Source organism: Ambystoma mexicanum, chromosome 9 (genome assembly GCF_040938575.1).
Source record: "Ambystoma mexicanum isolate Mex_15411 chromosome 9, UKY_AmexF1_1, whole genome shotgun sequence".
Classification (NCBI taxonomy): domain Eukaryota; kingdom Metazoa; phylum Chordata; class Amphibia; order Caudata; family Ambystomatidae; genus Ambystoma; species Ambystoma mexicanum.
In genome coordinates, this window is record NC_090931.1 from 713,033,353 (window position 1) to 713,060,042 (window position 26,690).

The following is a 26,690-nucleotide window of genomic DNA, read 5'->3' on the forward strand; positions in this document are numbered from 1 at the left end:
ATCTCAGGCTATGAAGAACAGCGAGGCTGAACCCACTGGGATATTTGCTATTTTTAAACCCGCTGGTGACTTACAAAAGACGAGCAAAGCCAACAGCTCTGCAAATGAGACCCTTGGAATGAAGACTAAAAATCAACCAAAAAAGAAAGCTAAGAGACGTAACATTAACTCGCTTAAGTTTCTGAGAAACCTCAAAAGTTTGGATATAAGGGTGAACGGTGTGTCCACAAACGTAGTTCCAACAGCTTGCAACCAAACTGAAAAAAGCAGTTTAAATACAGCCAAGGCCTTAAATGTCTCTTATACCCGTACTAGTGACATATCTGACACTCTGATAAATGTCTCAACCTATGAGGACGAAGATTCGTGCAACAACGCAATGATAAATGATCACGAACGGTCATTGGCTGTGCTTCAAGTATCAACAGCAGAAGAGATTTTACCACCATTGGCCACTCATGCGGGCCACTCAGTTGTATTGGTACAATCACAGAACAACTTACAGTCAATGGCCGATCAGGCCATAGGCGATTGTAAGCGGTCCCCCATGATGTCTTCTAATGTACACAATAATGAAACGATACTTCCTGACGATACGCGGATGTCATCTAGAACATGCCAAGTGATCTCTTTAACATCTAATTTACCACCTGGAAAGGAAGCGGTAAATTTGGAACTTATAACGCTTGAGGACAAAAGAAAGCTACTCGAAGCAAGGATGAAAGCATCTATGGCCTTACCGACTAGCAAGGATGCTAGCAGAGACTGGAACGAGCAGGTGAAGTTGCTGATGACTAGTGAGACGGTGTTCCCTGACTTTGCTGGAGTTTCTCGTGACCCTGGAAGGATCCCCAGAGGACCGGTCCTTAGCCATTGGGCTAAGCCTCAACAAGTGACACAGAAACTGCCGAAGAAGAGGTCAAACGTTGATAATGGAAGAGAACTTTATTCAGCGAATCAAGAGTCTCATACTCTGCAACGTTTGTTACTCGAGCGTATCGAATCTTCGGACGATCTAATCCTAAATCGGCACAATGTTCTCTGGCTGTGTCACTTGATTCCTAGCCTAAGAGCAATTGAATCTGACGATCTCAGAATTGTTGAATTCTATGACGAGAACAAAAACGACGCTGTCATCTTACATCTTCAATCAAAACTGATTGCTGAAGCCATGCTAGAGGCTGGGCCTGTTCTAATGTCCTTGGGGTTTGATATATCAAGAGCTGATGGCTGCCTGCAATTACCAATACACAAAAGAGATCCTGGTGTCACTGTAGACGGGAAGAGTCGAAACCACTCTCAGCAGCTCGAATCACGACCATCCGCTGCACTGATTCGGAGCCCAGTACCGAAGTCTACCTCTGTGGCTAAACCATCTAAACTTATGCAAACAGGAGAGTGTATACGAATCACCGTGAACGGACCCTTACGCAGTCATAAGACCCTCGCGGAAAGTACAAGTGATCCTTCTTTAATTCCAGCAGATTCTGATTGGTCTTGGCTTGCAGGTTTGTTAAATAAGAGCGATAACAAATAACGCCAGAAGTCTGAGACGCAAAATGTCTGTCGACTGGCCTCTTGGAACACTAGAGGTTTAGCCATTTGTTTCAAACACCATGGGCAACCAACTTGGACCTGTTGTGCCTTCAAGAAACTTGGCTATCCTCCAGCCCTCTCTTAGAAGGATTTGAAATTGCTTGTAACCCGGCTATTCGCCAAGCTAAAGGAAGACCTATGTCGGGCTTACTGACAGCAGTGAGAAAGGCGGCGGGTTTTAGGATTGTACACTCTCAGAACCTGTCTCCATTTATTCAACTGTCAACTATTGCCTTACTCCAACCTAATGGAAAGAACGTTGATCGCCTACATATTCTTAATGTCTATTGGAACCATCGAAATAAATTTGCAACAACTTTTCTAGACACTGTGACTACTGTGATAGACGACCTCCTTGAGAAAGAAGCTTCGCTGAACTTGATTGTTTGTGGTGATCTGAACTTGGACTGTGTGAAAGAGAAATCCCAACTTGAGCCTAAAGCAGTGCAATGGTGCAATGAAATGGATCTTCGTGCTTTACACATGCTAAACGGTAACACCACAGGCGATATTCCGGCACAGCCTACGTGGAGAAGAGACGCATTAACATCAGTACTTGACTACATGTTTGTAACTGAAAATCTTCACAAGAGAGTTCTGCATTTTAATGTCCAAAAAATGGTCCATAGTGATCATGAAATGGTACAACTAACCCTCCAGAAAAAATGCGCCTGTCCGCAGCAAGTATGGTCGCACACGGTAAAAACAGGCTCAGGTAGGATTCGACTCCATTTATCAGAACCAGAAGTAGAGGCAATAACAACAAAATTTATAGAAAATACTGAGGGTCTCGAATACGAACACTTATTAGTTCAATTTGAAGAGAGAAGACCCAAACTGAGTCATGTTCAACTACATCGAAAACACAAATTCGACCTTCGTGTGCTACAGCAGAAACGTCTGAGACAGGAATTAAGGAAAACCAAAACCATCCTCAATATAAATGTGAAACAAATCTGTAGAGCGATCAAACAGAAATATAAACATTGGCTTAAGTCTCATGAGGCCACCAGATTACAAAATGATTCTGAGATGATGATGGGAAAAATGGAAGGGCGTAACTCAGCAGAATTCTGGAGCATAATAAACAACAGTGCATCCTCACAATATGCCTTACAGGCTAACGCTGTTAGTGAACAAGCCTGGGTTGCATTCTACTCTACTTTATTCACCAAAGACGATCTAGTAAGAGCTAATATATTCCTGCCCGAATCTAAGTGGGATTTGCAATTTGAAAGAGATGAAATTCTCTTAATTATTAAGGGCTTGAGTGAATCCAGAGCGCCGGGCCCAGATGGACTAACTAATTACACGATCAAACGCAATCCAGAACTATGGGCAGATTTCTGTGCCACTCTGTTCAACCGCGTTGCAAAAAATGGATCTACTCCCAATTCATGGAAAAGTGCTATCGTGGTTCCCATCTTTAAAAAAGGAGATCGAACCAACCCTAAAAACTATCGTCCGATAGCATTACTTGATGTTGTAGGGAAGATTTATGCAACCTTGCTTCAACGCAAATTGGTGAAGTGGGCAGAAGAATCTAAGCACATTGATCCGAGACAAGCGGGCTTTGTAAGAGGAGTAGGTTGTGGCCTCAATCTATTACTACTAAACCTCCTAAAGATGGAAGCTCTCAGAACCAAAACAAAAATCTATTTGGCTCTGATCGACCTCTCGCAGGCATTTGATAGTATCAATAGAGAGAGGATGTGGGATAAACTGAGCAAATGGGGCTGCCCACCTAGCTTACTGAGTGCAATTCAGGAACTACACTCTGAGACGTCTATCAGAGTTCGGTTGGACCTGAAAGGCACCTTGTCTGCAAAAATCAAAACATGTAGGGGAGTGAAGCAGGGCTGCCCCTTGGCAGCAACAATATTCAATTTGTTTATATCAGATATGACTGAGATTTTTTGTGGTAACAACATGTTCCCCCCAAAAATTCAGGGAGTACCTATCAACTACCTGTTATATGCTGACGACCTGGTCCTAATAGATCAGACGCCTATAGGTCTTCAGCGAAAAATGAACCTGATAAATACCTATATAACATCAAACGGCTTGCAAATTAATAGACTAAAAACCGAAAATTTGATATTGGGAAACCTGCAAGGAACCCTTGGAAAGGGGTTGAAAGAGCATTGGTACATTGCCGACGAATGTATCAAAATTGTAAAATCCGTGAAATATCTGGGGATGACTATCAGTGCGAGCAGAAATGACGCTCGTTGGACGGAAGTGGCAAAAAGCAAATGTCGGCAATTAGCAAATCAAGCATGCTTAATTAACAACAAATACGGCAAATTTTCATTGAAGCCGACTATCCTATTTTTTCAACAGAAAGTGGTCCCGAGCCTGATCTACGGAGGAGAAAACGCCTTCGGTTGTTCTAATGATTTATGGAACTCTTTAGAAAACATCTTCTGGTCTCGTGTACTACACCTACCGAGGGGAATAGCAACTGTTTGTATACGGTACGAGCTTGGCTTAATTTCAATACATGCCAGAGTAATGTGGAATCTGCTAAGCCTATACCGTAAAACGATGCTAAAGACTCCGACACCCCAATTCCAAATTATGCATAGACCAGACAGTGCGAAAGAGTATACAATACTCGCAAAGTGGAATCAGCTTTGTCAAGACCTGCTAGGCGAGTACGATATTACTTCTGCCTTGCTAGTGGAAAACCCAGATGCAGCAAAGATGAAGATTTGGCGGTTAGATTGGATCAAGACCTGTGAGCAAAGAACAAAATGTAAGCTAATGCAGGAAGTCCCAGGTGAAGCGAAAGCCTTCAATCAACGCCACTCTTATCTAACCCATCTGCCAAATCAGCATGCCAGAGCCTTGTACATGAGATTCAGATTAAACGCTCTAAATACAAAAGAGCGATTAGGCTCCTGGCCTAAGTATGCAAATATTGATCGAAGGTGTCGTTTCTGTAATTTTGATATGGAATCTCTAAAGCACTTGATCATGTCATGCCCGAGCCTTGGGAAAGAACGAGGACGGCTTTTTTCACCGATTATTCATAATATTAGTTCAAGGAGTTTGGAAAACTGGTGGGAAATGTTCTTTGAAGCCTCCAACCGAACTGTACTGTTCAATTTGATAACCTTCCTCCAGGTCATAAAAACAAGATTGGATTTGAAGGAACCAATTGAAGTGCCTGGAGTTGAATGAGCCCTTGTAGTCAAAACGTCAAGACTCAGGCCATTTGTTTTACTGTGTACAGAACGGCGGCGAGAGAAATGGATTTTAAAAGGATATGTGATTTATTGGACGTGATTTGTCTGTCAAAAAATTTTTTTTTTTAAAGGTTGAATAAACGGTATAAAAATAAAAAAAAAAAAATGAGGCCCCAAGTGTTTTTTCAGAAGGTAGGTCCAGCTCTATAACCTTTTTTATGTGCATGCTCAGCCAGTCTGTACCTGGCCCCCTTACACCAAGTTAAGTGCTTAGATGATCTCCCTTCGCACATACATTCTACACTCCACCAGATGTCAAACAGATATGACCCGTATACATTCAGAAGTAGAAATCAAGATAACGCCATTCTTCTGTAAAAAATGTGTTTTCTTGCTACAGCGTGACTTGCTTCAATTGTGCATCTTCCACTCTTCTCTCATAACCTTATGTTCTCATTCTTCTAGATGAGGTCGATGGAGGGGACAAACAAAAGAAGCAGCTGGCAAACCCTCATGTGGAACTTCGTAAGTAGAATGGAAATAATCATTTTGTACACCTGCTCACCACAGGTTCTGTGTGAATCAGATAACCCCCTTTTGTGTCGAGACGCAGTATGTTGATTATTTCTTTTTTTATTATTTTATTGATTTGGCCTTTCAACACTGTGAAAAACATTTAAAATATATTTAATAATAATCACAATAATCCACACAATATCAATTTAAAACATAAAAGATCAGCAACCACTACGAATAATAACACATGATTAATACTGTAGTATCCTCAGGCTCCCGCCCTGATTAGTAACCCTTGATTCCATAAGAAGCCTATTTAAAATATTCTGGATTTCTAAAAACCTGATTGTTGCTGTAATCAATGGGGTATTTTCCCCACTAAAAATCATCGGCCAAACCCTTCCTTCAGTTAAATGTTTAAAATTCTCAAAGTGCTTTTTCAAAAATACTTGTCTTAATGGAATCAGATCTGGGCAGGTTGTGATCAGATGTCTTAATGTCTCTGTTTCTCTTGTGCAAAACCGGCACAATCTTGATTCAATTGTACCTTTACCTCTGATACCCATTCTTTCCCTTGTCAACCATAAATCCAAAAGCAGTTTTAAAAATTCCTTTAATTCTTGGAGATGGGAAGCGTCCTTAGTACTAAAGAATGGCGAGCTCTACATCTGTAGGTATAATTCTGTAAGATCTTGTATCCCTGGCATTCTTCAAATGTCCTACACTAGTCCGCTCTCCATAACTTCTGCTTGCCAGTCGTCGGCCTCCTAGTGAGCATTTCCAATTATATATTTGCCTCATTTAACCAGCTCAGGCATTTCTCCTTCCAAACAGATATCAGTCATCTCCCCACCCCGACAATCCTTTAATAAAGATCTCAAAATGGGGAGCATAGAGTCAGCCAAGTAAAGGTTGAATAAAGCAGGGGCCAGGATAAACCCCTGCTTTAAACCTCTTGCCGTCCAAATCGATTTGGACAAATGCCCTAACTGGTTTAGCCTTAACCGGTTTAGCCTAACTTGCATGAAAGTTTCAAAATAAAGACCCTTAATTAACGTGAGGAAATGGGGCGAGCATCCCCATTTTTCCAATTTTGAAGCGATCAACTAAGTCAAAAGCTGATTTAAAATCAATACATTCCAAATATATAGGTTGACCCGTGCGCTTTACTTGTTTTAGTAAGTCCAGGGTGGCCATGTTAATTGAGGTCCCTAAACCCTGCAACAAACCCTGATTGGTAGATGTTATGTTATGTTACTTTGCATTTATATAGCGCCTTATGTACCATTGGTATGGTCTGAAGACGCTGGTAGGTTGAACGCCCTTGGGAACCGAAGTTCAAGTCAGTAGAGAGAGTAGAGAGAGTCAAAGGTGCGTGTGAGCACCGGATATGTGTGCAGCTGGTGTGGCATTCGTGAAATAGCTGCTTCTGAGCAGTAGGTGTGGTGGTTGAGAGGTCAATAGTATGTGTTCGTTCTGGAAGGATTTATCCAGACCGATTGTGGCTGCGTTGTGCCTGAGGAGAACGCCTGGCTGGGGGGGGTGTAACCAGCAGTGTTTAGTTAGAGTGATGGGGGGTTTGAGGCAGATGTTGGTATGAGAACGGCTATACCGAATGGTGTCATAGTATCGCTGTGTTCTATTTGAGTGGTGGTGTAAAGAAGAGAGTAAGCGTGGAGATGTGAATATGGTGGTTAACTGTAGGTGCTTGAGATCGCGCCCACTCCAAGAGTTCCATGAACTTCATCCGTATAGTGGGAAATGGGGAGAAACAAAATTAAACACAGTAGCAGGTCAGGGGAGGGTTGGCCTACCACACGGCCACTGGTGCCAGGAAGCGCCTAGAGGCTCCAAGGAGGTCAAAGATGCACTGCAATCACTGTGTGTGCTGCGAGTACGCTGGAAACTGGGCCAGCAATGGGGGTCTCAGCCCTGTGCAGGGGGAAATACATGGCCTATGGGCCAATGGGAGGTGCTGTGCGGGATGGGAGGAGGGAGAAGGGGGGCAGAGAGCGGGGGAGTGGAGGGAAAGGAGGATACAGTGGGAAATGGGGAGAAACAATCAAAATTAAACACAGAAGCTGGTCAGCGGAGGTTTGCGCTATCACACAGCCATTGGTGCCAGGAAGCGCCGATAGGCTCCAAGGAGGTCGAAAATGCACTGCAATCACTGTGTGTGCTGTGAGCACTCCGGAAACTGGGCCAAATACCCCTCTGTCCTTTATCCAATCTAGCAAATGGCTCAAAATCAATCAGGCAAAACTTTAGCAGAGACATCAAGAAGCGCTAACAGGGGACAATTTTGAGGGTCAGCACGGGCCCCTTCTTAAAGATGGGAACTAACACTGTTTTTCTCCACGAGTGTGGAACCTTGCCCTCCTTCAGGGTGAGATTAAATATTGTTGTCAATGTCGGCTGTAGGGGGGGAGGCAAGGTATCCTAAATATGACACTGACACAATGGGTACAATTTGTAAAACCTTTATTGAAATTGTTGGGGTTGGAGCAACTCCTATTCTGCCCTATAACTAAGATGTGAGTAGTCTCGACCATCAAATAATAAATAACGCAGTCCTAGTGGAGTCTGTCAAATCAAAATGGCCTATGCTAACAAAACCTAATGCCTCCCCCATCTCTTGTACAAAAAAGTGTAAAAAGGAGAAATGTATGCAAAAGGAAAAGTCAGTATTCAAATGAATAAAGGTGATTGAACCAGCTATCCTCCCCATGTAAGACCTCACGGAGTAAGGCTGTCCCTGCAGGCAGGATGTCACACTCTGGCTCGGCTTCCAATACAACAAACAGTTCCAGAACGTGGATCAAGGCCTGTCTGGCCTTCCACGTTTAAGTTTCTTTTCTCAACTTCAAAATAATGTTTCAACCAAAAAGTTCACAAAGGTCCCCCTCTCTCTGGCTCAGACCTATCACCACACAGTTCTCGTAGTTCCCCCTCATCCGGACTCAGACCTCTCACGATAAAGTTCAATACAAACTTGCTAGAGGGTGAGGGGGCTCCCTTCCCAAACGTATTTCACTTCGGGTCTCTCTCTGTCAGGCTCGGACCACTTTCGGATATCAAAGACTTTCAAATGTGGGTGGTTTACTTTTCAGACCACGGCAGGACCACTTTCGACTCAGTTTACAGTTCAACTTTCACTCTCCCCTTGTCTAGGAGTTAAACCTTGTTATTTCACTTTTGCAGTTCTTTTGTTTTCTCGTTCGTTATTTCACTTTTGCAGTTCTTTTGTTTTCTCTTTTCAAAAATGTACTTTTCACAGTGACTTTCGAGTTGGCTACTTCCTTTCACCGGACCACTCCGTTACTTAGTATCGCTGATGTTGCAGCTATCTTTTACTTCAAAGTTCATTCACAGGTCTGCCTTTCCTCGCATCTCACTCACATGCGTGCAGCCTTCACTTGTGATAAAATGTTGCTATTTCAAACTTTAACACATGCCGGTCTTTCAGATCGTTTGCCAACTCACCGGCTGTGTGCGTCTCTTTCTTGATTTTGCGATTCCCAATTCACGAGTCTCGGTCCATACCACAGGCTTGGCCTCCCCATCTCTGCTGTTCACCCGGGATGGTCGCTGGCATCCTTGAAACACAATGCAGTTTTCACTTGTGGCATCTGTTCTTCTCCACGTGTTTTCCGCGACCTGTGGTAGGGAACTCTTGGGGTTTTCAACCCGCTGCTCTCGCCCCTTGGTCTGTCGCTCTGCTCCAGTAGGTTTGCCTTCGTCCCAGAAGTTCTTCTCGTACTCGTGTTCTGCCTTGCTCAGAGTGTGTCTTTGGGTTCTGCCTTTTATTTGTGTGAGGCGACTGAATTGGTATCCGGTGTATGCACTTAGTGTAAAGTGCCTGACTTTGTCTGACCCGATTAATGGAACATGTCCAGTACGATGTAAGAGGGTTAATCTGGTTACTCTGTCACCCTCTTCCTCAGTCCAGTGTTTGTGTATAAAGGGTTGTGAGGGAGTGGGGAACTCGGAGCATCCTAAAACATAGGATGGGTTGGATAAACAAAATAAGGGGGAATACCATGTCTCACTATCGGCTATCTCCCCCCCACTCCCTGAAGACCCCTTACCCAGGTGATCCTCCTGCACTGGTCCACCCTCAGGGTCTGGATCCAAAGGCGATGGCGTGCCCTGGCCACCTGAGAGAGAGAGATCCCCGGGGACCAGCGGGTGAGACACCCTCTGGTTTCTCACACCGCCCATTGATCCGTGTGGGCTTTCAACATCACATTAGAAAGTGCATCCGGGCCTGGCACTCTTGAGGTAGAGGATTGAGCTATAATCCTTATAATGTCTTCCCTATTAAAAGGAAGGTGCCACGGACCCTTCACCCCTGTAGTTGGCCTATCTCCCCCTTGTCTTCATCTAAGGTTGATTATTATTTTCCTGCGTCCACTCTCCTTCGGAGCATCAGTTTGAACCAAACAAAAGCCAGGCTAAGAAAAGAAGACTTTGGCTTTGTAAGGGCAGGCATGAAAAGGATAAACCTCCTGCATAATGGTTTTAATTCTGTGTAATGCTCTGCTCATTTCATCTTGTTTCTCACTTCAGATTTTGTTTTTGGCTATTACTGTTAGCTTAATGTGATTCAATGGATTGCTTTCTTCCACAGATTCCTCATCAGATAGATATCCCTTCCAGCATCAGCTGCTCGAAAAACCTTTCAGCATGGGGTGCAGTGCACCTCGACTCGGCGTGAATCCATCTTCACTCGATGACGCGGTCATCGACTCCGGACGTGACGTCGGTTGTCGTACATATACTACGTCACTATTCCCCCGTAACTCTGTTCCTTTTTTCCATGTGCTCAGCACACTTCTCGAGGAATGACTTTCGTGAGAGGAATTCTATTAGGAATCAATGAACCTCCTGCTCGGGATGGCAAAGGTAGAGGAAAAGACACCCAAACAGAGTTTTTCTACCTTCGAGATGGCCCGGGATCAGGTCACTAACCTACTATGGCAATAATATTTTTTTTCATTCGAAGATGGCGACCGGGAATCTGAGGGGCTTCGCACAGGGCTCACAGTGCGGGGGAACTGTACAAAGGCTGGAAGGCTGGCACACTCGCTGCATCGCTTTGCTTATCCTAGCCTTGACGCTGTGTTCCCTTGCTGTTCTACTGTTGTTCACTGTTCTCTCTTGCTGCTGCCTCCTCTTTTCCTTGCCTTCCCTGCCTTGCTTTGGTTCCTTCCTTGCCTCTTTTATTTTCCTGGACACCGTTGTGCTTCCTGCCTGTGGCGCTGTCATCTGCTCTTGCTACCATCACAGCATCGACTCCTGTGTACTCAGAAAAGGGTTTTCTACCCTGGAGGGTTTCCCTTGGGCCCAAACCATTGAAAACATGCTGCCCTGTCATTCCAGGTCTTGTGTATGTTCTTTGGGGCTGTTGCTTACAATTCCATCGCTGAATAGTCCATCCCTGGGATTCCTGCATACTTGGCTGCTGCTCCGCATCTCACAGGTCAGTAATGGCTAATCCTGACAAATCTCTGCGTTTTTTTTGGTGACATTTTTCGAATAAATTTGACGTTTTGCCAATATGAACGCTCCCAAACCATTGGGCTTTAAGAGGTGAACCGATTGCAACTCCAAATTTCTCTGACCAACCTGCACAGTATCTGCGTGTTTGCCTTGGTGCTGATCACGTCACCGGAGATTGCGGGTCGTGTCAGAAGATGAACCTGAAGTCATTACGGGAGCGTGCAGCAAAACTGAAATTGGTGCACCCTCTGAAGTCGCTGGCACAGTCGACTACTTGATAGTCCAAACAAGAGATGGTGAAGCCCACTCCAGAGAAAGAAGACCGGCGCCACAAGAATGGCAAGAAGAAGTCACACTCCAGAATCCACCCATCCTCCTCTTCTCACAAAAAGAAATGTTGCCATAGATGCCGGCATTACTCTGATTCTTCCGAGGAGCAGGGTAGGTCCCAATCTGGCTCGAGTCCTCAAGGGCCGTTTGGGAAGCCTAACCGGAGCAGATTCTGCAGATGATGAAGGTGGCCACTGCAGATACGGGACAACCCTTGATGCAGCAGGCCAGGGAGATCCCAGTTACGCCCGGTCCTACCGTTGTCAGGGAGACTACGCCGAGTTCAGCGCCCTTAGGCCCAACACGGACCGTTGCCAAGTCAACCATGCCTTCAAAACCGCTGTTGGTGCCAACTATTTTGATGCCATGGAAGTTGATCTCTGCGCTGACGTTTGTGAAGTCGTTTGTCCCGGAATCTCGAACATCATTTTTCGATACTATGACCTCCATTTTTGGAGATGATGGGGATCGGGCAGATGAACTTCAGCCACTGCCAGGAGGGTCAGGCGGTGATGATTTTTTCACTGACCTTGTCGACCTCATCTACTTGGCAGAAGGCCTGTGCGACACCAGCGGCTTAGATACCTCCCCCTGACCTAGATACGCAGAAGGCCCAACCTTATGGCCATGCAAATGCTCAATATAGGAAAACGGTGGAGAGGGTGTTGAATGCTCTAGGCTTATGTGCCCTAGTGAAACTGCTGTCAGCCTGCAAGCTCACAGATATCCTTGATAGGGTCCCACCTTCTGACAGGGCAATGCTATTCAATGCAGCAATTGCATACCCCATTGCCTCTGTGTTGCAAAGACACTGTTCTACCCCTCTGGCGGATTCAGAGTTGACAAAAAAAAATAAAACCTCCAAGGGGAGATCCCCTCTACTTGTCTACTAATCCTACGCCTGAGAGATTAGTGGTCCAGGCAGCCACGGTTAATGCAAGGCAGTCTGCGTCAACCTCCAACTTGCAGACTGATAGTCGAAAAAATATGATGCCTTAGCCAAGAAGTTTTTTTTGTCCAGGAGCATGGCTCTCAAGGTTGTGAACGCTTTGTGCACTTTTGCCAGATATACTCGTGACATGTGGCGAACAATACAGGAGGCGGCAGAACACAACAAGGAGGTAGCCTGTTAAAGCCTGCAATCGGGCCTGGACATTGCAGATTATCTGGGCAGGGCTATGGGGGTCAGCAACTGTAATGCGCAGACAAGCTTACCTGTGCAGTTGGGTGTTTTCGTTCAAAGTTGCTCGACATTGCCTTTGATGGTGAGCATCCGTTTGGCCCCAGGGCCGATGAGTCTTTAGAAAAATTCAAGGACTGAAAGAAAGTTGGCTGCAAAGTTGCTGGGCTTGGCTGTTTAACAACTGCCTAAACCATCTTTTGACTACTCCTCCAGAGGTAGAGGCTTTTGGCGGTTTGTCCCATTTGGGAGAAAGGCACAGCCCCCACAAACCAGGCAAGGGCAGAGGTGTTTCCCACACTCTGGAAGGTATAGGGAGGGGACTCTAGGTGCCACCAGACAACCGCAGCAAGGCCAACACTGGGCTTTGAGCTCTGAGCTGCTTTGAGTTCTCCCCCCATGTTTCCACGGCTGGAGGGAGGATTGGAGAGCATGTGTCACAACAGTGGGAGATAAACTCTTACGCCAGGGCATTGCAGCTCGTCCAATGGCGGTTCCGTCTACCCTTCTTGCGAAGACCCCCAAAGACCACCCCATGCACCCATACAAACAGAACAGGAGCTCCAGGGAGTACTGCAAGCCCTGTTTTTGAAGGGTGCTGTGGAAGAGGTGCCTCCCGAACAGAGGGTCTGGCTGGTATTCCTGGTATTTCCTCATATGCAAGAAAGGTGGAGGGCCTTGCCCCATTTTGTACCTCAGGGCCTTGAACCAGCTCCCGAGGAAGGACAAGTTCAAAATGGTGACGCTACGAGAAATTCTCCAAACTCTGCAGTTGCAGGACTGGCTGGTGTCGTTAGATTTGCAGGATGCATATTTCCTCGTGCCCATCCATCAGAGGCACAGAAGATACTTCAGATTCCTCATAGGGGATAGGCGCTACCAATTCAAGGTGCTCCCCTTTGGGTTGGCCTCCGTTCTGTGTTTCCATACCTGGATAACTGGTTGATTGGGGGAAAGTCGTCAGAGCAGGTTTCGCCTCACCTCAAAGACACCTGTTCACTGCTGCGCTGGCTGGGCTTCTCCCTAAACCTTCAGAAGTCACACACAACACCAACCCAAAGACTCCACTTCATCGGACCAGTCCTGGCCTTCCTGGCTCCGCCCAGCCAAGGAGTGAGTCACCAGTGTGCGACAGATGATCAAACTTTTCCAGAGCCACACCAGCCTGCCGGCGGCCTCCTTCCTCTGCCTCTTAGGCCCCATGGCATTATGCATTTTTCTGGTGCCAGAGGCCAGGTTGTGCATGCTATTTCTGCAGCGGCTACTGAGGGGTCAGTGGTCCCAATATTTCAGCACCTTTAAGGGTTTTCTCAAGATGTCGAGGTCGGTGAACGATCTCACTTGGTGAGCCAGCAGAGACAACCTTTCTGCCCTACGTTGCCCCAGGTCAGGGTGGTCACAGACGTGTCCCTGAAAGGTTGGGGAGCTCACTGCAACGAGAGCAGCCTTTGATTCACAATGGTGAGCCAGTGAAGTATCAACAGGCTGGAGCTGCAAGCGATTATGCTAGCCCTGAAAGCTTTTGCGCCCTTTCTCCAAGAGAAATACATCCTGATCTTGATGACAATACAATGGCCATGCACTACCTGAACAAGCAAGGAGGTGTACAGTCTCTTCACCTTTGCAGGGAAGCGATACAGCTGTGGATCTGGCTGTTAGAGAACCAGATCTCTGTCACGGCAGTCCATCTGAGGGGGACGGAGAATGGGCTGGTGGATGCCTTGAGCAGGCAGAGCAGGGTCTCACATGAGTGTGAGGTGTGCCAGACAGTTATCGAGGAGATCTTTGCTCAGTGAGGTACCCAATCAGTGGATTTGTTTGCCACATAGCCCAACAAGAAGTGCAGACATTTATGCTATGATATGATATTTTATTTGTATTGCACTCGTACACAAGTGTTTCAGGGAGGGAATTACCGGTGAGAGGCGCACTTGGTGATGCATTCCTAGTGCAGTGGGATTTCAACCTCCACTATGCCTTCCCGCTGATCCCTCTCATCCCTTGAGTTCTCAGGAGGTTGACCAGGGACGACCATGAACATGATTGGGCGAAGAGATCGTGGTACTCGGAACTCCTGGACTTGGCCATCTGTCCACCTCTCTGGCTGCTTCGACGGCCGGACCTCCTATCCCAGTCAGAGGGTCAGTGTTCAACCCGAAACCGCAGTCCCTCAATTTCAATGTGTGGCTATTTAGAGGATGGAATATGATGACTTGCACCTCTCCAAGGAGGTACTTGAGGTGCTGCTGGGTAGACGCAGACCATCAACAAGATCGCTATGTATGTGCAGATGGAGAACATTGAGGCGTGGTGCAGGGAACTCGAGATTTACCCTATCTCTTGCCCCACCACTGAAATGATAGATATCCTTCTATCACTGGCCACGTAAGGCCTTCAAGTTGCAGTCAAAGGATACTTGGCTGCCTTGTTTGTTTTCAAAAGGTCTCAGAATCAAGGGTCTTTCTTTACAATCCCGGTTATGGCCCAATTGCTGAAAGGCCTTGTGCATAAGTTTCTGCCTGTTCCTTTTGTTGTCCCAAACTGGGACCTTAACTTAGTTCTCACTTTCCTCACGATGGCTCTGTTTGAACCTATGCATTCCTGCCCAGTTCGGTTGCTCACTTTGAAGACTGCCTTTCTACTGGCAAGCACTTCTGCCAGACGTGTGTATGAATCCAATGGAGGCATCACGGATTCCCCGGCGAGAGACTCCTCCCATGTGTCCAGGGGACGGCAGCCGCTACCTGATCCTGCCCCTGCGGGGCGTCTTTATGAGGGAGGATCACATGGGAGGAGATAGTCACTGGTGGGGGGGATGTCATGGCTTCTTTGGATGAGACGCGGTATATCCTACTTTCCCATGAAGGAGACTCCCTGTTGCCCAATGCCCTAATGGCTTATTACCATGCTAGTTCGCCCTCAGGTATAACTGATCTTCCCTGTTTACTGCTTAAAGATCTTTCAAGAATCATGCACCAGAGACCATCAATGTACTTTAATTCTCACAATGACCTAAATCCTCAGTTAATATAATTGGACTTCAATTCCCACAACCCTTCAAGTATTGAGACGCGCAGGGTGGAGGAAATGATACTGAAAAGCAAGGGTGGTGAACATGCTAGTCATTGGATGAAAGCAACTGTGCGCGGGACCTTTAAAAATGGTCAGCAAGCAGAGAGGAGAAGACGTGATCTCTCCAGGGAAAGCAACGGAGGCTGGAGACATGAGCCGATGCGAAGAAGCCAAATCGCACGAGTCGGCATGCAGAAGCTAGAGGCTCGAGCCTGTGCTGCAAACTGAAGGGACTAACCGGCAGAGAAGAAGAAACGAAACATGGTGTGAGCAAGGGGGGCCGTGGAGACTCCACGAATCGCCATAGGGTCCCGGGGCGTCAGGGAGCTAAGAGAAGCAGCATCGTCCTCACTGGGAGTGGGTGAGAAGCCAGAATGCAGGAGGGGAGCCACAAGAGAGCATGGAGAGACGTCAGAGCCATGCAGAGTTGAATCCAGCGGAGAAGGTACACTTCTTAAGCTCGAGGAAGCCTGGAAACACTGCAGTAAGCCGGTAATCTGCCAGAGCAGAATGAGGACCCCAGGGTGTTTTGGTGACGACGCTGAAGAGAATTAGGAGTTACAAAAGTGAAACAGCAAGTAGATTGTTTATGAATAAAAAAAGACAGAAGATTTTTTTCGACATTGTTAGATTGCAGAAAGCAAAGTAAAAGCGATGATTGTTTATGAAGTAGATATACCAAGCCAAGAAGAAGGGTATATGATACTTGAATAATAAAGAGGAACTGTAGAGCATTTTGAGAGTGCAACAAGAAGTTCTGGCATGAGTGTACACCAGGCATTTGAGAGTGCAAGAGAAGTCCTGGCAGGAGAGTACCCCAGGCACTTGGAAGTGAGTTAAGGGTCCTGGGAAGGGGTAGGTATATCAGGCACATTGCAAACCTACCAAGGGGTGTCAAGCAAAAACAGTGTTTGTGTTAGAAGAAGGAACTTATGTTAAAAGAAGGATCTTTTATTGCAGGAGAACTTACAGGACTGAACTGTGTTCATCTAACAAGATAGTTGTGGGGGCAAAGAAGGCATAAAGAACTGTTAGTCCGAGAGACATTTGTGATACCTGTGAAGAATCCAGCGGAAGGGTTTCACCCTCTGTAACTAATGTCTTTTCCATTTTTGGAGAACATTTACGTTGAAGCCATTCTACTTTTATTTAAGAACACCTTTTTGAATATACCAGGTTATAGAAATGTCCCTTGTCTCTTTATTTTGTTTTAGTATGAGGGTCAGGATAGAATATTTTGGACACAATGACGACTTTTTGTTTACGATATCCTGACAGACAGATGCTTAGTTTTTGTTTTTTAGTTAGGGAAACTCCTCTTTAGAATAGGGTCAGAGAGGCATGTTCCCAACCCTTTTAATTTGAAAAAAGGTCTCTAGCCAGAAACATGACAACTTTGTATCCGGCTTTTATTTCTGACCCCTCACAAGGATCAGTGAGCTGCAGGCGTTGTCATGCAAGCCTCTATTTCTGCGATTCTTTAAAGAGAAGGTATCACAGATGGTGCGGCCGGGGTTCTTGCCCATGGTCATTTCAGAGTTCCACATCTCCCAGGGCATAGACTTGCCTCTGTTCTACCCTCCTCCCCATCCTTCCAGGGAAGTGCAGAGGTTGCACAGGTTGGACCCTAAGAGGACTCTTAGTTTCTATGTCTCAAAGACAGCGAAGTTCAGGAGGGTTGTCAAGCTGTTTGTGGCTTTTTCCCCTGTCCAAGGGTCTGGCTGTTTCTAAACGGACCATATCTAGGTGGATTACACTTTGTATAGCGGAGTGTTACCAACACACAGGAAAAGAGCTTCCGCTGGGCGTCGGGGCTCACTCCACTAAGGGTGTGGCTGCTTCTTCAGCACTCCAAAGGGGCGTGCCATTTAGAGAGATCAGCTGGGCGGTGACATGGTCATCTTTGCACACATTCACCAAATGTTACTGTTTGGACGTGTCACGTGGTATTTATGCTCTTTTTGGAAGAGCAGGTTTACAGAGCTTCCTAGTTTAGGGACGTTCACCATGCCTCCATACTACATAACGGTTTGCGAGTCTATCTGATGAGGAATCTGCGGGAAAAAGAAATCCATTGAAGAAGAAATTACTTACCGGTAATGTTCTTTCTTTGGATGCTTTTCCCGCCGATTCCTCCTCACCTTCCCATCCAGCCCCGCTATGAAAATGCCTGCACTCCTTGATGACTGACATTTGTTGTTGTTGTATTTATTTCGTAATTTGTATAGCGCACTAAGCCTATGGGAATCAAGGCACTGGTTACAAAGAATAAGGTACAACAAAAAAGTATCAGACATTTGGTGGCAGTCTTACTAGAGTTGTCTCTAGTTTCGCGAACTTGTGAAAAGAGCCACGTTTAAGCTGCTTGCAGAAGGCCCAGTAGGAATGTTCCGAGGTTAATGTTTGTGGGAGGGTGTTCCAATTCTTTGCCAAAATAACCGGGAAGCTGAGACCTCCGGATCTTTGGATTTTGAATCTCGGAATGGTGAGGTGGTGCATGTAGCTAGAACGGTAGGTCTGGTAGATTGAGTTTTATTGAACTTTAAGGACAGGTTTTTGGGGGCAGTGTTAGAAATGCACTTGTGGGTAATGGCTAAAGTTTTAAACCGTATGCGTTTGTGGCTGGGCAGCCAGTGCACCTTTCTTCTAGCAGTGGATATGTGATCTTTTTTTGGGATGGTCAAGGCTGTTCTCAGCGCATTGTTTTGAATGATTTGCAACTTATTGATGTTGCGAGCACTAGTACCAGCAGATAAGGAGTTGCAATAGTCGAGTTTGGATCCTATTAGTGCTCTTGCAATTGTAATGCAGCTGTCAGGAGAGAGGAATGGCCTACAGGCCTTGATTAGCTTGCTGATGGTAGGCTGTCAAAGAAGCAATTGCATTTACTTGCTTGGTTAGGGACAGATTGGAGTCCATCTAGACCCCAAGGGTTTTGACTTCCTGAGAGACTGGTATGGAGAGGCCATCAATGATGAAAGATTTGTAGGCTCTGTCAAGTTTAACTGGGGTTACGTGCTGACCAAGAGCAGCTCAGTCTTATCGTTGAGGCAAAGTGGGTGACGTGCTATCCAGGCCTGGATGGTATGATAGACTGCACCTAAAGTGTTAGTATAGTCTCCTGTGATAGGTAAAAGGTTTGGGTTTCATCCAAATAATTATTGTAGAAGATACCCTGAAAGTCAAGGAGGTCAAAGAGTAGCTTTGTGAAGACATTGTAAAGGATGGGTGAGACGAGCTTGAGAGATGCCACAATTGACTGGGGCGGGCTGTGCTGAGGTGGAGGGCATGAATACTCTCATTGTTCTGTCAGAGAGGAAGGATGAGATTCAAGTAGTTGCCTTCAGTGAGAAATGGGCTGCCAAAGAGAGGTGTTCCCAGAAAATGTGATGGTCCACCAAATCGAAACCAGCTGAGAGGTCCAGCATTAGGAGGAGCGCCATCTTGCCAGCATCTTTTATCTCATCCATTTGGGTCTTTAAATCAAGAAGTGCTGATTTTGTGCCATGTCCTGGCTGGAACCCTGATTGGCGCAAACGCAGGAGGTTGTAGGATTCCAGGTGTGACTGAATCTGTAGGTACGCTGCTCTGTGCAGAATTCTAAGGAGTAATGGGATGGTTGTGATAGGGCGGTAGTTGGTGGGAAGTTTGGGGCTGGAGTGTTTTTGTTAGTAACGGTAGGACCCAAGCATCCTTTAAGTTAGCTGGAACTGAACTGGAAGCGACTGAAGAATTGATGAGTGAGGAAATGAATGGTCCAAGTGCTTCCGCACAGTCTTTGATGACTAGGGTAGTGCAAATGTCCCCTTGACATCTGGAAGGCTCGAGGCCTTTGATAGATTTGGTTATCTCAGATTCTGAGACAGGTTTGAAGTCGAAAAAGGTGGATATTATCTTGGGAACAAAGGGGTTTAAAATTAGGTGATGCACCTGATATAATCGGTTTGTTTTTCTTTATCAAGAGTTTGAAACGATCACTATGTTAAAGTTTGATTCAGCTTGTGTCATGGGTATGGCTCAAGATACATTATGTGAAGCCTAGCGCCTTAATGGTGTTTGGTAAGGCAAGGGCGTTGGAGTCTGTGCTGTCGTTGTAGCCTAGGTTGAACCGCCCAAGAGGACGGTTCTGGAGGAGGGTTTAGCCTCGACAGAGAGGAGGTGAGTGATATCATCTTCAAAAGACACTAAAGGGACGGGTGGCCGATAGATCAGATGAAAGATTAAGGTGGCCATGTGGGATAGAGTCAATTTTATGGTCAGCAATTCACCAGATTGGATGGCCAAATTATTACGCTCTCTTTCGAGGAGAGGAGATGAGCCATCTTTTATTGGGATCCTAGGCTTGTTGTGTGTGTGTCCTTCTGCCACTTCTTGTAGTTCTGTTCCTCATCCTTTCGGCCAATTCCACAATCTTCCTCTGCACTAGCAAGCTCAGGAAAAATAGGATTGGGAACTGTGGTATGGGGTTGTAGTGACATAATATCTGTACGACAGCTGACGTCGCGTCCGGAGTTAACGACCGATGCATCGAGTCACAATGAATCCACGGCCGAGTCGAGGTGCACTACATCCCCTGTCAAAAGGTTTTCCGAGAAGCTGGTGCTGGAAGGGAAATCTATCTGATGAGGAATCTGCGGGAGAATAATCCATAGAAAGAACATTACTGGTAAGTCATTTCTCCTTTTTTTATCTTCCCAACCAAGGAAATAGATGATTTTTATATGAAACTCCTTGAAAGACCTTTTTGATAGCCCTATGTGAAGTTCTCTGGTTCCTCTTGTGGTTACTGTTTATGAGGCAGTTCTGTTGAGTTAGTGTTGCATGTTTTACACCCTGATTTGTTGATGCCATAATTTATACGCCTCGGGACAAAAGTACAGTCCAACTCTATTCTGCAGCTTCTGAAGTTATGCATCGGTACTCTTGGGTAGACTACTCCCCGATTCTACATCTTTGAAACACCCCCATTACACTAGCTTCCATGGAGTATTGGGATATAAGCGTGCACTTGCCTTCCACATGGGTGCGGGCCCCAGACTCGCTGTTCATTGTCATATGTGCTTGGTTCACTCTCCTGCCAAACATCCAATTCTGCTATCTTGGTTACTCTCCGCTTTTCATATTGGTGCAGGTCCCAGACTCGCAATATGTTATGTTATCGGTTCAGTTCACTCTCCTGCCTAACATATCATCCTGCTTTGTTAGCGGTTCTCTGGGTCCCAGGCCATCTTATTCCATATGGGTATTCACCCCTTTGCTACCTGGACCTCCAATGCATCCTGGGAAACCTGCACACCCGTTTCCTGCTTCTCAGTAGGTACCAGTGTTCTTCCAGCACTGCGTTGGTCCTCGTGGCTCTAGCAGCTTTCAGATGAATGGTAGGGTCTGCAGCAATCCTGCAGGCATCTCTCTCTGCTTGGCTGCACGTCCTGCCTTGCACAGAGTAAACCAGAGCCTGGGCTGCCCTGAGGTACATAGCAGCAGCACGAACGGTCCTTCCAGCTTGGACCATGTTCGGGTTCTCCTTCTCCTAACTTTGCGGCTTCTTACACTTGTCTTTTCTCTGCCCGCCCAGTGCACGGCTTCCATCCTTCCTCGTCAGACGACAGTTTTCCCTCTGTCTCCCAGCTAAGTTCCTTTTGAACTCCTGCGCTGGCTTGCTGTATTCATTTGGGCAAATGACATATCGTGAGAAGCTAGACTGCTCAATCTGCTTCTCTCGAGTGATCCTCAGACTCTCGATGATCTTCTTCTTCACAGTACTCACTTTCAAGTCAGATGCAAGATACTTTGTATTCTCTTGTATTGTAGGTTTGTCAAGCATATTAATGTGACTGACCTTCAACAGAGCACATTTGCTCAACATAGACCTCTCTAGAGGAGGATTAGCTATTTGAGAAGCGGCTGGATGTACTAAAGTGTGAAAATAGTCATCCCCAATCATATAGGGGGGCTTCCTTCCTCATGTGACCCTCCCTTGGTGCCCCACCCCCAGGGGCACTATTTTACTGTGGATGCACCACCCTGGCCCCATGGGTAAGGTCTCACAATTGTTACTAATTCAGGTTTTTAAGTTTGTTTTTGTGCTTGCCAGTCCGCTGATCTTGGACTCTCAACTCCCACGCCCCCCCCCTAGAACTAGCCCTCTTTCACGGACGTGCATTTTAAACATTCAAATTTGACAAATTCTTAAGTCAGGCCTGGATACCGCTGACTGTGTGGTTCGGACGATGGCCACAAGGATGGTGTTGAGGAGGTACTCGTGGTTGAGGAGCTCTGGTTTCACCCCATATGTCCAGGCTTAGTTCCTGGTCATCACTTTGGATGGCAATAATTTGTTCAGGGCAAAATCTGATGAGCCCCTACATAAATGTCAGTGTTCTAAGGCGACTCCCAAGTCTCTGGGCCTAGCTTTTCTGCAGCATCAGCCAGCTGCCCCCAAAGGCAGGAGCAGGGGTTTTCACCCCTTCACTGCCTACATCCCCAGGGACAGAGGGCAGGCTCCCTCTGGCAAACAGCTGCAGTGCTGTCCATCTGGGGAGTCCTAAGCCCTGAGCATGAATACTCTGTAAAACAGACCTCCACCACTCATCCCCTGTGGAAGGCAGAATTTCCAAGCTCGGCGAGGAGTAGAACTTTACCACATCCGACCCATGGGCCGTATAGGTCATTCACCAGGGATATTGCCTCCTCTTTGTTCAATGCCTTTCAAACCCTCCCCTGTCAAATCTGTGCTTGCCGCCATAGCCCCTCTTGTTGGAGGAAGTTCATCAGCCTCCTGCGAAGGGTGCCATAGATCAAGTGCTCTTATCAGAATGAAGTAAGGGCTAGTACCCAACCTATTTTCTGGTGCCAGAAAGGGATAGGAGCTCAAGTCACATTGTAGATCTGTGGCTCTTGAAACTGTACCTGTGAAAGTTCCAGGTGATTACTCTGGCTTAGATCCTTTAAGCCCTTGACCTGCAGTACTGGCTGGTCTCTCCATCTCCAGGAGCCCTACTTCCATTTGCTCATGCGCCGACAAAACAGGAAGTAACTGAGATTTGTAGTGGTGGGACGTTGCCTTTATTTATTCAACTTCCTGCCATTTATTCTATCCTCGAGAAGGAGGGAGGGAGTTCAGCACGCCTTGTTACTTCCGTACTTGAAACATTCAGTTTCGTTTCTCTCCTTTTGGTTATTGACATTGTATGTGGATATAGGTGAGGGAGCAGAGGGTGGGAGTGGACACGGGTAACACAGCAGTCTGTCGGACAGGAAAAGACTACAGAAGAGACTGTAGTGTGGGACCGCAGTGACTGCAGGCGAAGCAGCAGAGCGTCACACAGGAGTGACAGGTCAAAGGGCGTCTTTCGCCCAGACATCTGAAGGGAAGGGAAGGGAAGGGAAGTTCCTGTTTGGACCTGTTCAGAACAGAAGGACTCAAGACAAGAATCACTACTCCTCTAACATCAAGGGTGTTGCTCTTACACATCTGACCTTAGGTCCTGAGTAAAGCGGCCTTTTTTTGATCAATACGCTGAAACATATTTCACCACGACAATTTGACTTTTCTAGCAGGTCTGAGTGATGTGCCTGTGCATGGATGGACAGGCCATATACGTAGACCTTTAGCAGAGCTGTAACAAAGAGTGGGATATTGCTCACACATGAACCAATTTCTACCAGCTATAACCCTAAAATCTACAACAAAAATAATTGAACATTTTTTGACACTGGGAGACTATTTCGACTCTCAAATTGAAGTTGAGTTGGAACACTATTGAGGCTTTGTTCTCAAATTCATTAGCTACCAACCTTATGGAATTGGATGACCTTTTTGGAAAGAAATGAATTTGCTGTAGTTATTTTTCAGCATTCTTTATTGTAGGATATCAATTTTTGTGATTTTTAGTGAAATTTCATGCTCATTGGGAAGCCTCCTTTTCTTTTCTTTTCTGCTTTGCTTTTCGACATTTAATTATTATTGATAATTTTGTTTAACCCAGATGATTCTTCTCTTTTTTTCTTTCTTTGAAATATTTTTAAAAGTTGAGTTTGTTTTAAACAATATTGCTATATGCTTTGTAAAAATATTGTGAGTTTTTGTACAAAGAATTGATATATGTTTTGCAATAAATTGTGAAAAGCACTTTTGAGTTTTAGATTTCATGCTCAATGAAGTTAAAAAACTGAGTGAAATTGGCTCTGATAAATGTATACATTTTGGGCTTTTACATATGTGATGTTATCTTGAGCATATAGAGAATATTAGGACACTATCTGGGAACACTGATTAGAACATCGAGATAGGAGTGGTCCTTTATTTCCCATTTTTGCGCTTTTTATGTTTGGACAAAATGGGGGTGTAGATAATTCATATACTGCATTACCCATAGACCATTACCTGTGGGGACAAACTTTGCTGGTTTTTGTAGTTCTTTCCCAGTCCCGCATAGAGTAGGGAAGCAGCCCTACAGTGTATTCAAGATTCATTCTATCCTTGGCACCCAGGGTTTTCACCAAGCTTCTGGCAGTGGTAGCAGTTTACCTCAGAAGAGAAGGCATTCATGTCATTCCATATCTGGATGACTGGCTCCTGGCTCGTCAGAGCTCGCTCCCCAAACCAGGCGTCCGCACACTTGTTCCACTTGTGCAGCCTGTTGCACAGCTTCGGTTTCTCCCTGAATTTCAAGAAGTCTTAGGTTCCCCTAGGGTCGACTGGACAGGGACTACCCCCAAGCCCTCCCACTCCCACAAAGATCAAGTAGGGAAATTATCGAGATGATCCATGTTCTCCAATCACAGGAGAGCCTTTTGGCCACGGTCTTCATGTACCTGCTGGGACTTATGGCCTCCTGCATTATTGTGGTGCCAGATGCTCCACTGAGCATTAGGTTGCTTTAGTGGCTTCTCATTTGTCACTGGTATCAGTTTCAAGTATTAAGGAAAGTATCACAAGACCTGAAATTGTGGTCCCTGAGAGACAACATGTTGAAGGGGGCTCTGTTTCAACAACCCTGGTCCCAACTGACATTAGTCACGGAATCATACATGAAAGGCTGGGGCTGGTTGCCTGACTTTTCTGCTCCTGATGGACAACACAATAGCCATGTACTATAGCAACAATCTGGTGGGGTCAGATCCTTGCTCCTGTGCAGAGAAACAATGTGACTCGTGTTCTCTGTGCTGGAGAACGTGTGTCTGATGGCAGCTCATCTGGCCAGGACGGATAATGTCATATCAGATCCCTTCGGCAGACAGAATTCAGCCTCTCACGAGTGGGAGCTCTAGAAGTTCTCCCAGTAGATGACTCCTCAGGTAGAACTCTTTGTGCTTCCAGTGTGAACAGGAAGTGCAGAGAACCTGGTACCCAGAGTTTCTGGGCATGTCCATCTGCCCTCCCTGCCGCCTTATGCAGAGAGTGGATTGGGAGGACGAGTAGCAACCCAACCTTCATGCCTGGCTACTGAAAGGGTGACGTACAAGGGGTGGAATTTGTCAGAGGACATCTTGGACATGCTACTCTCTGCTCAGAGGCCTTCCATCAAATCCAGTTATGCCTGCGGGAGGCATACATTTTCAGCTTGGTACTGGGAAAATAGACCTGGGCATTTTTACTTGCTCCACATCTTGTTTTAATTTCTGCTTTCTTTGGCTGGGGTGATTCTGCAGATTGGCGCTGTGAAGGGATATCTTGCTGCTTTTTTGGTTTTCAAGAGAACCGCTGACCAGGGCTGATTTTTCACGATCCCCACAGTCATGACATTTCTGCACGCTTTGTGTAATCTGTTACCACCATGCTAGTTCGTGCTGGCTTGGGTTTGAATTCAGGGTTAACATTTCTTATGGAAACTCTGTTTGAACCTCTCTATTCTTATTAGTTAAGACTCCTCACACGCAAGATGATTTTCCTGGCTGCCAGAGTGAGCTCCACGTGTTATCTTTTAAACCTCCCTATTTGGTTTTCTCCAAGGAGAAGTTGACATTGAGTAAGAGCATGCTTCCTCCCGAAGGTGGTCTCTGATTTGCATCCCTCTCAAAAGATCCATCTTCCTGTCTTTTTTTCCTCAGCCGGTTTAGGAGGTGTCCTTTCTCGTCTCCCTCCTACAGATCAAAGTGCTGCTGTGGGAAGTCTATCGTAGATGAGGAATCTGTGGGAGGAAGGAATCCATTTAGAAGACCAAATTACTTACCTCCCAGTAATGTTCTTTCTGATGTATTTTCCTCCCATGGATTCCTCATCACCCTCCATAACTGCCCCTCTTGCCTCTCTTGGCAGATAATGTCTCTCGGCGTCGGAGTTCGAATTAAAAAAGGTGAAACTAAGGTCACAGTGTGCAGTGCCTCATTATATACTGGCAACAACGTCATGTCCAGCACGAGGCACATAGAGGTGTTGGTTGAAGCCAACGCGTAACAGTGCTGAGCCCCATGCCGGTGGAAGAGTTTCCAAAGAGCAGCTCCGCTGGGAGATGGATATCACATATGAGGAATTCGTAGGAGGAACATCCATTAAAAAGAATATTTCCCGAGAGGTAAGTCATTTACTGGTTGGAATAGTTCACGTCTGGTCATTTCATTCCAGCTGCCGTCCCTTTCTTTCTCGCTCATTGAGTCATGGCGGATCCCTCCCTAGCCCAGGTTTTCTTCAACCACAGGTTTGTCTATAGCGTACAGTAACCTCTAATGTTTAAAATTCCACTTGTCTGGGGTTAATTGCCTAAAAGCAAACACCCTTTCCAACTATATCCCAGAGGGAACAATCTAGATGGCCCCTCTTGGCTCCCCACCGTAGTCTTATGTAATGGATAGGTGCCTTTCAGACATTCAACCCCCACTTGGTCCATCTTTTTGCTGTCCTTGCACTCCTAGCCCTGATGTTTTATGCTTCCTTTCCCTTTGTTCTGCTCTCCTCTACTTTCCTCCCACTCTCCTTTTTTGCTTCTGCTCTAATGCTTCTCCTGTCTCTACCTCTGATTGTTTTCTCTCTCTCTCTCTCTCTCGCTCTCTCTCTCTCTCTCTTCCTCCACTCTTCTCCTCTCTCTAAAACCACGACTTCTCTCCCTTCTCAACACCTTTACTACTCTCTACCCAGACCTTCTCCCACAGGCGACCCTTTCACTCTTCCAGTCACCTTCTCAATTACTTCCCCCTCTACTATTCTCACTCTCATCCCTATCATGCACACTTACACCCAAGTACCGTTTTCTCTAACCAAACAATACCTCACCTTTCACACCCTTTCAGCAATGCTTCTCCTTGCTACTCTACACCATCCTTCCTTCGCTTTGTATCTGGGTCCTCTTTATTCTCCCTTGACC

At 46.1% G+C, this 26,690-nt stretch overlaps 1 protein-coding gene across 6 annotated transcripts in view; it reads left to right on the forward strand.

Moving 5' to 3' along the window:
* Positions 1-26,690, forward strand: part of PIKFYVE (phosphoinositide kinase, FYVE-type zinc finger containing) — a 1,728,392-nt gene that overhangs the window by 1,462,812 nt on the left and 238,890 nt on the right. For all 6 annotated transcript variants that reach the window (XM_069615606.1, XM_069615608.1, XM_069615605.1 and 3 more), the window contains one exon: positions 5,253-5,312. In XM_069615606.1, coding sequence (XP_069471707.1) covers positions 5,253-5,312 — 60 coding nt within the window. The remainder of the gene's footprint in view (positions 1-5,252; positions 5,313-26,690) is intronic.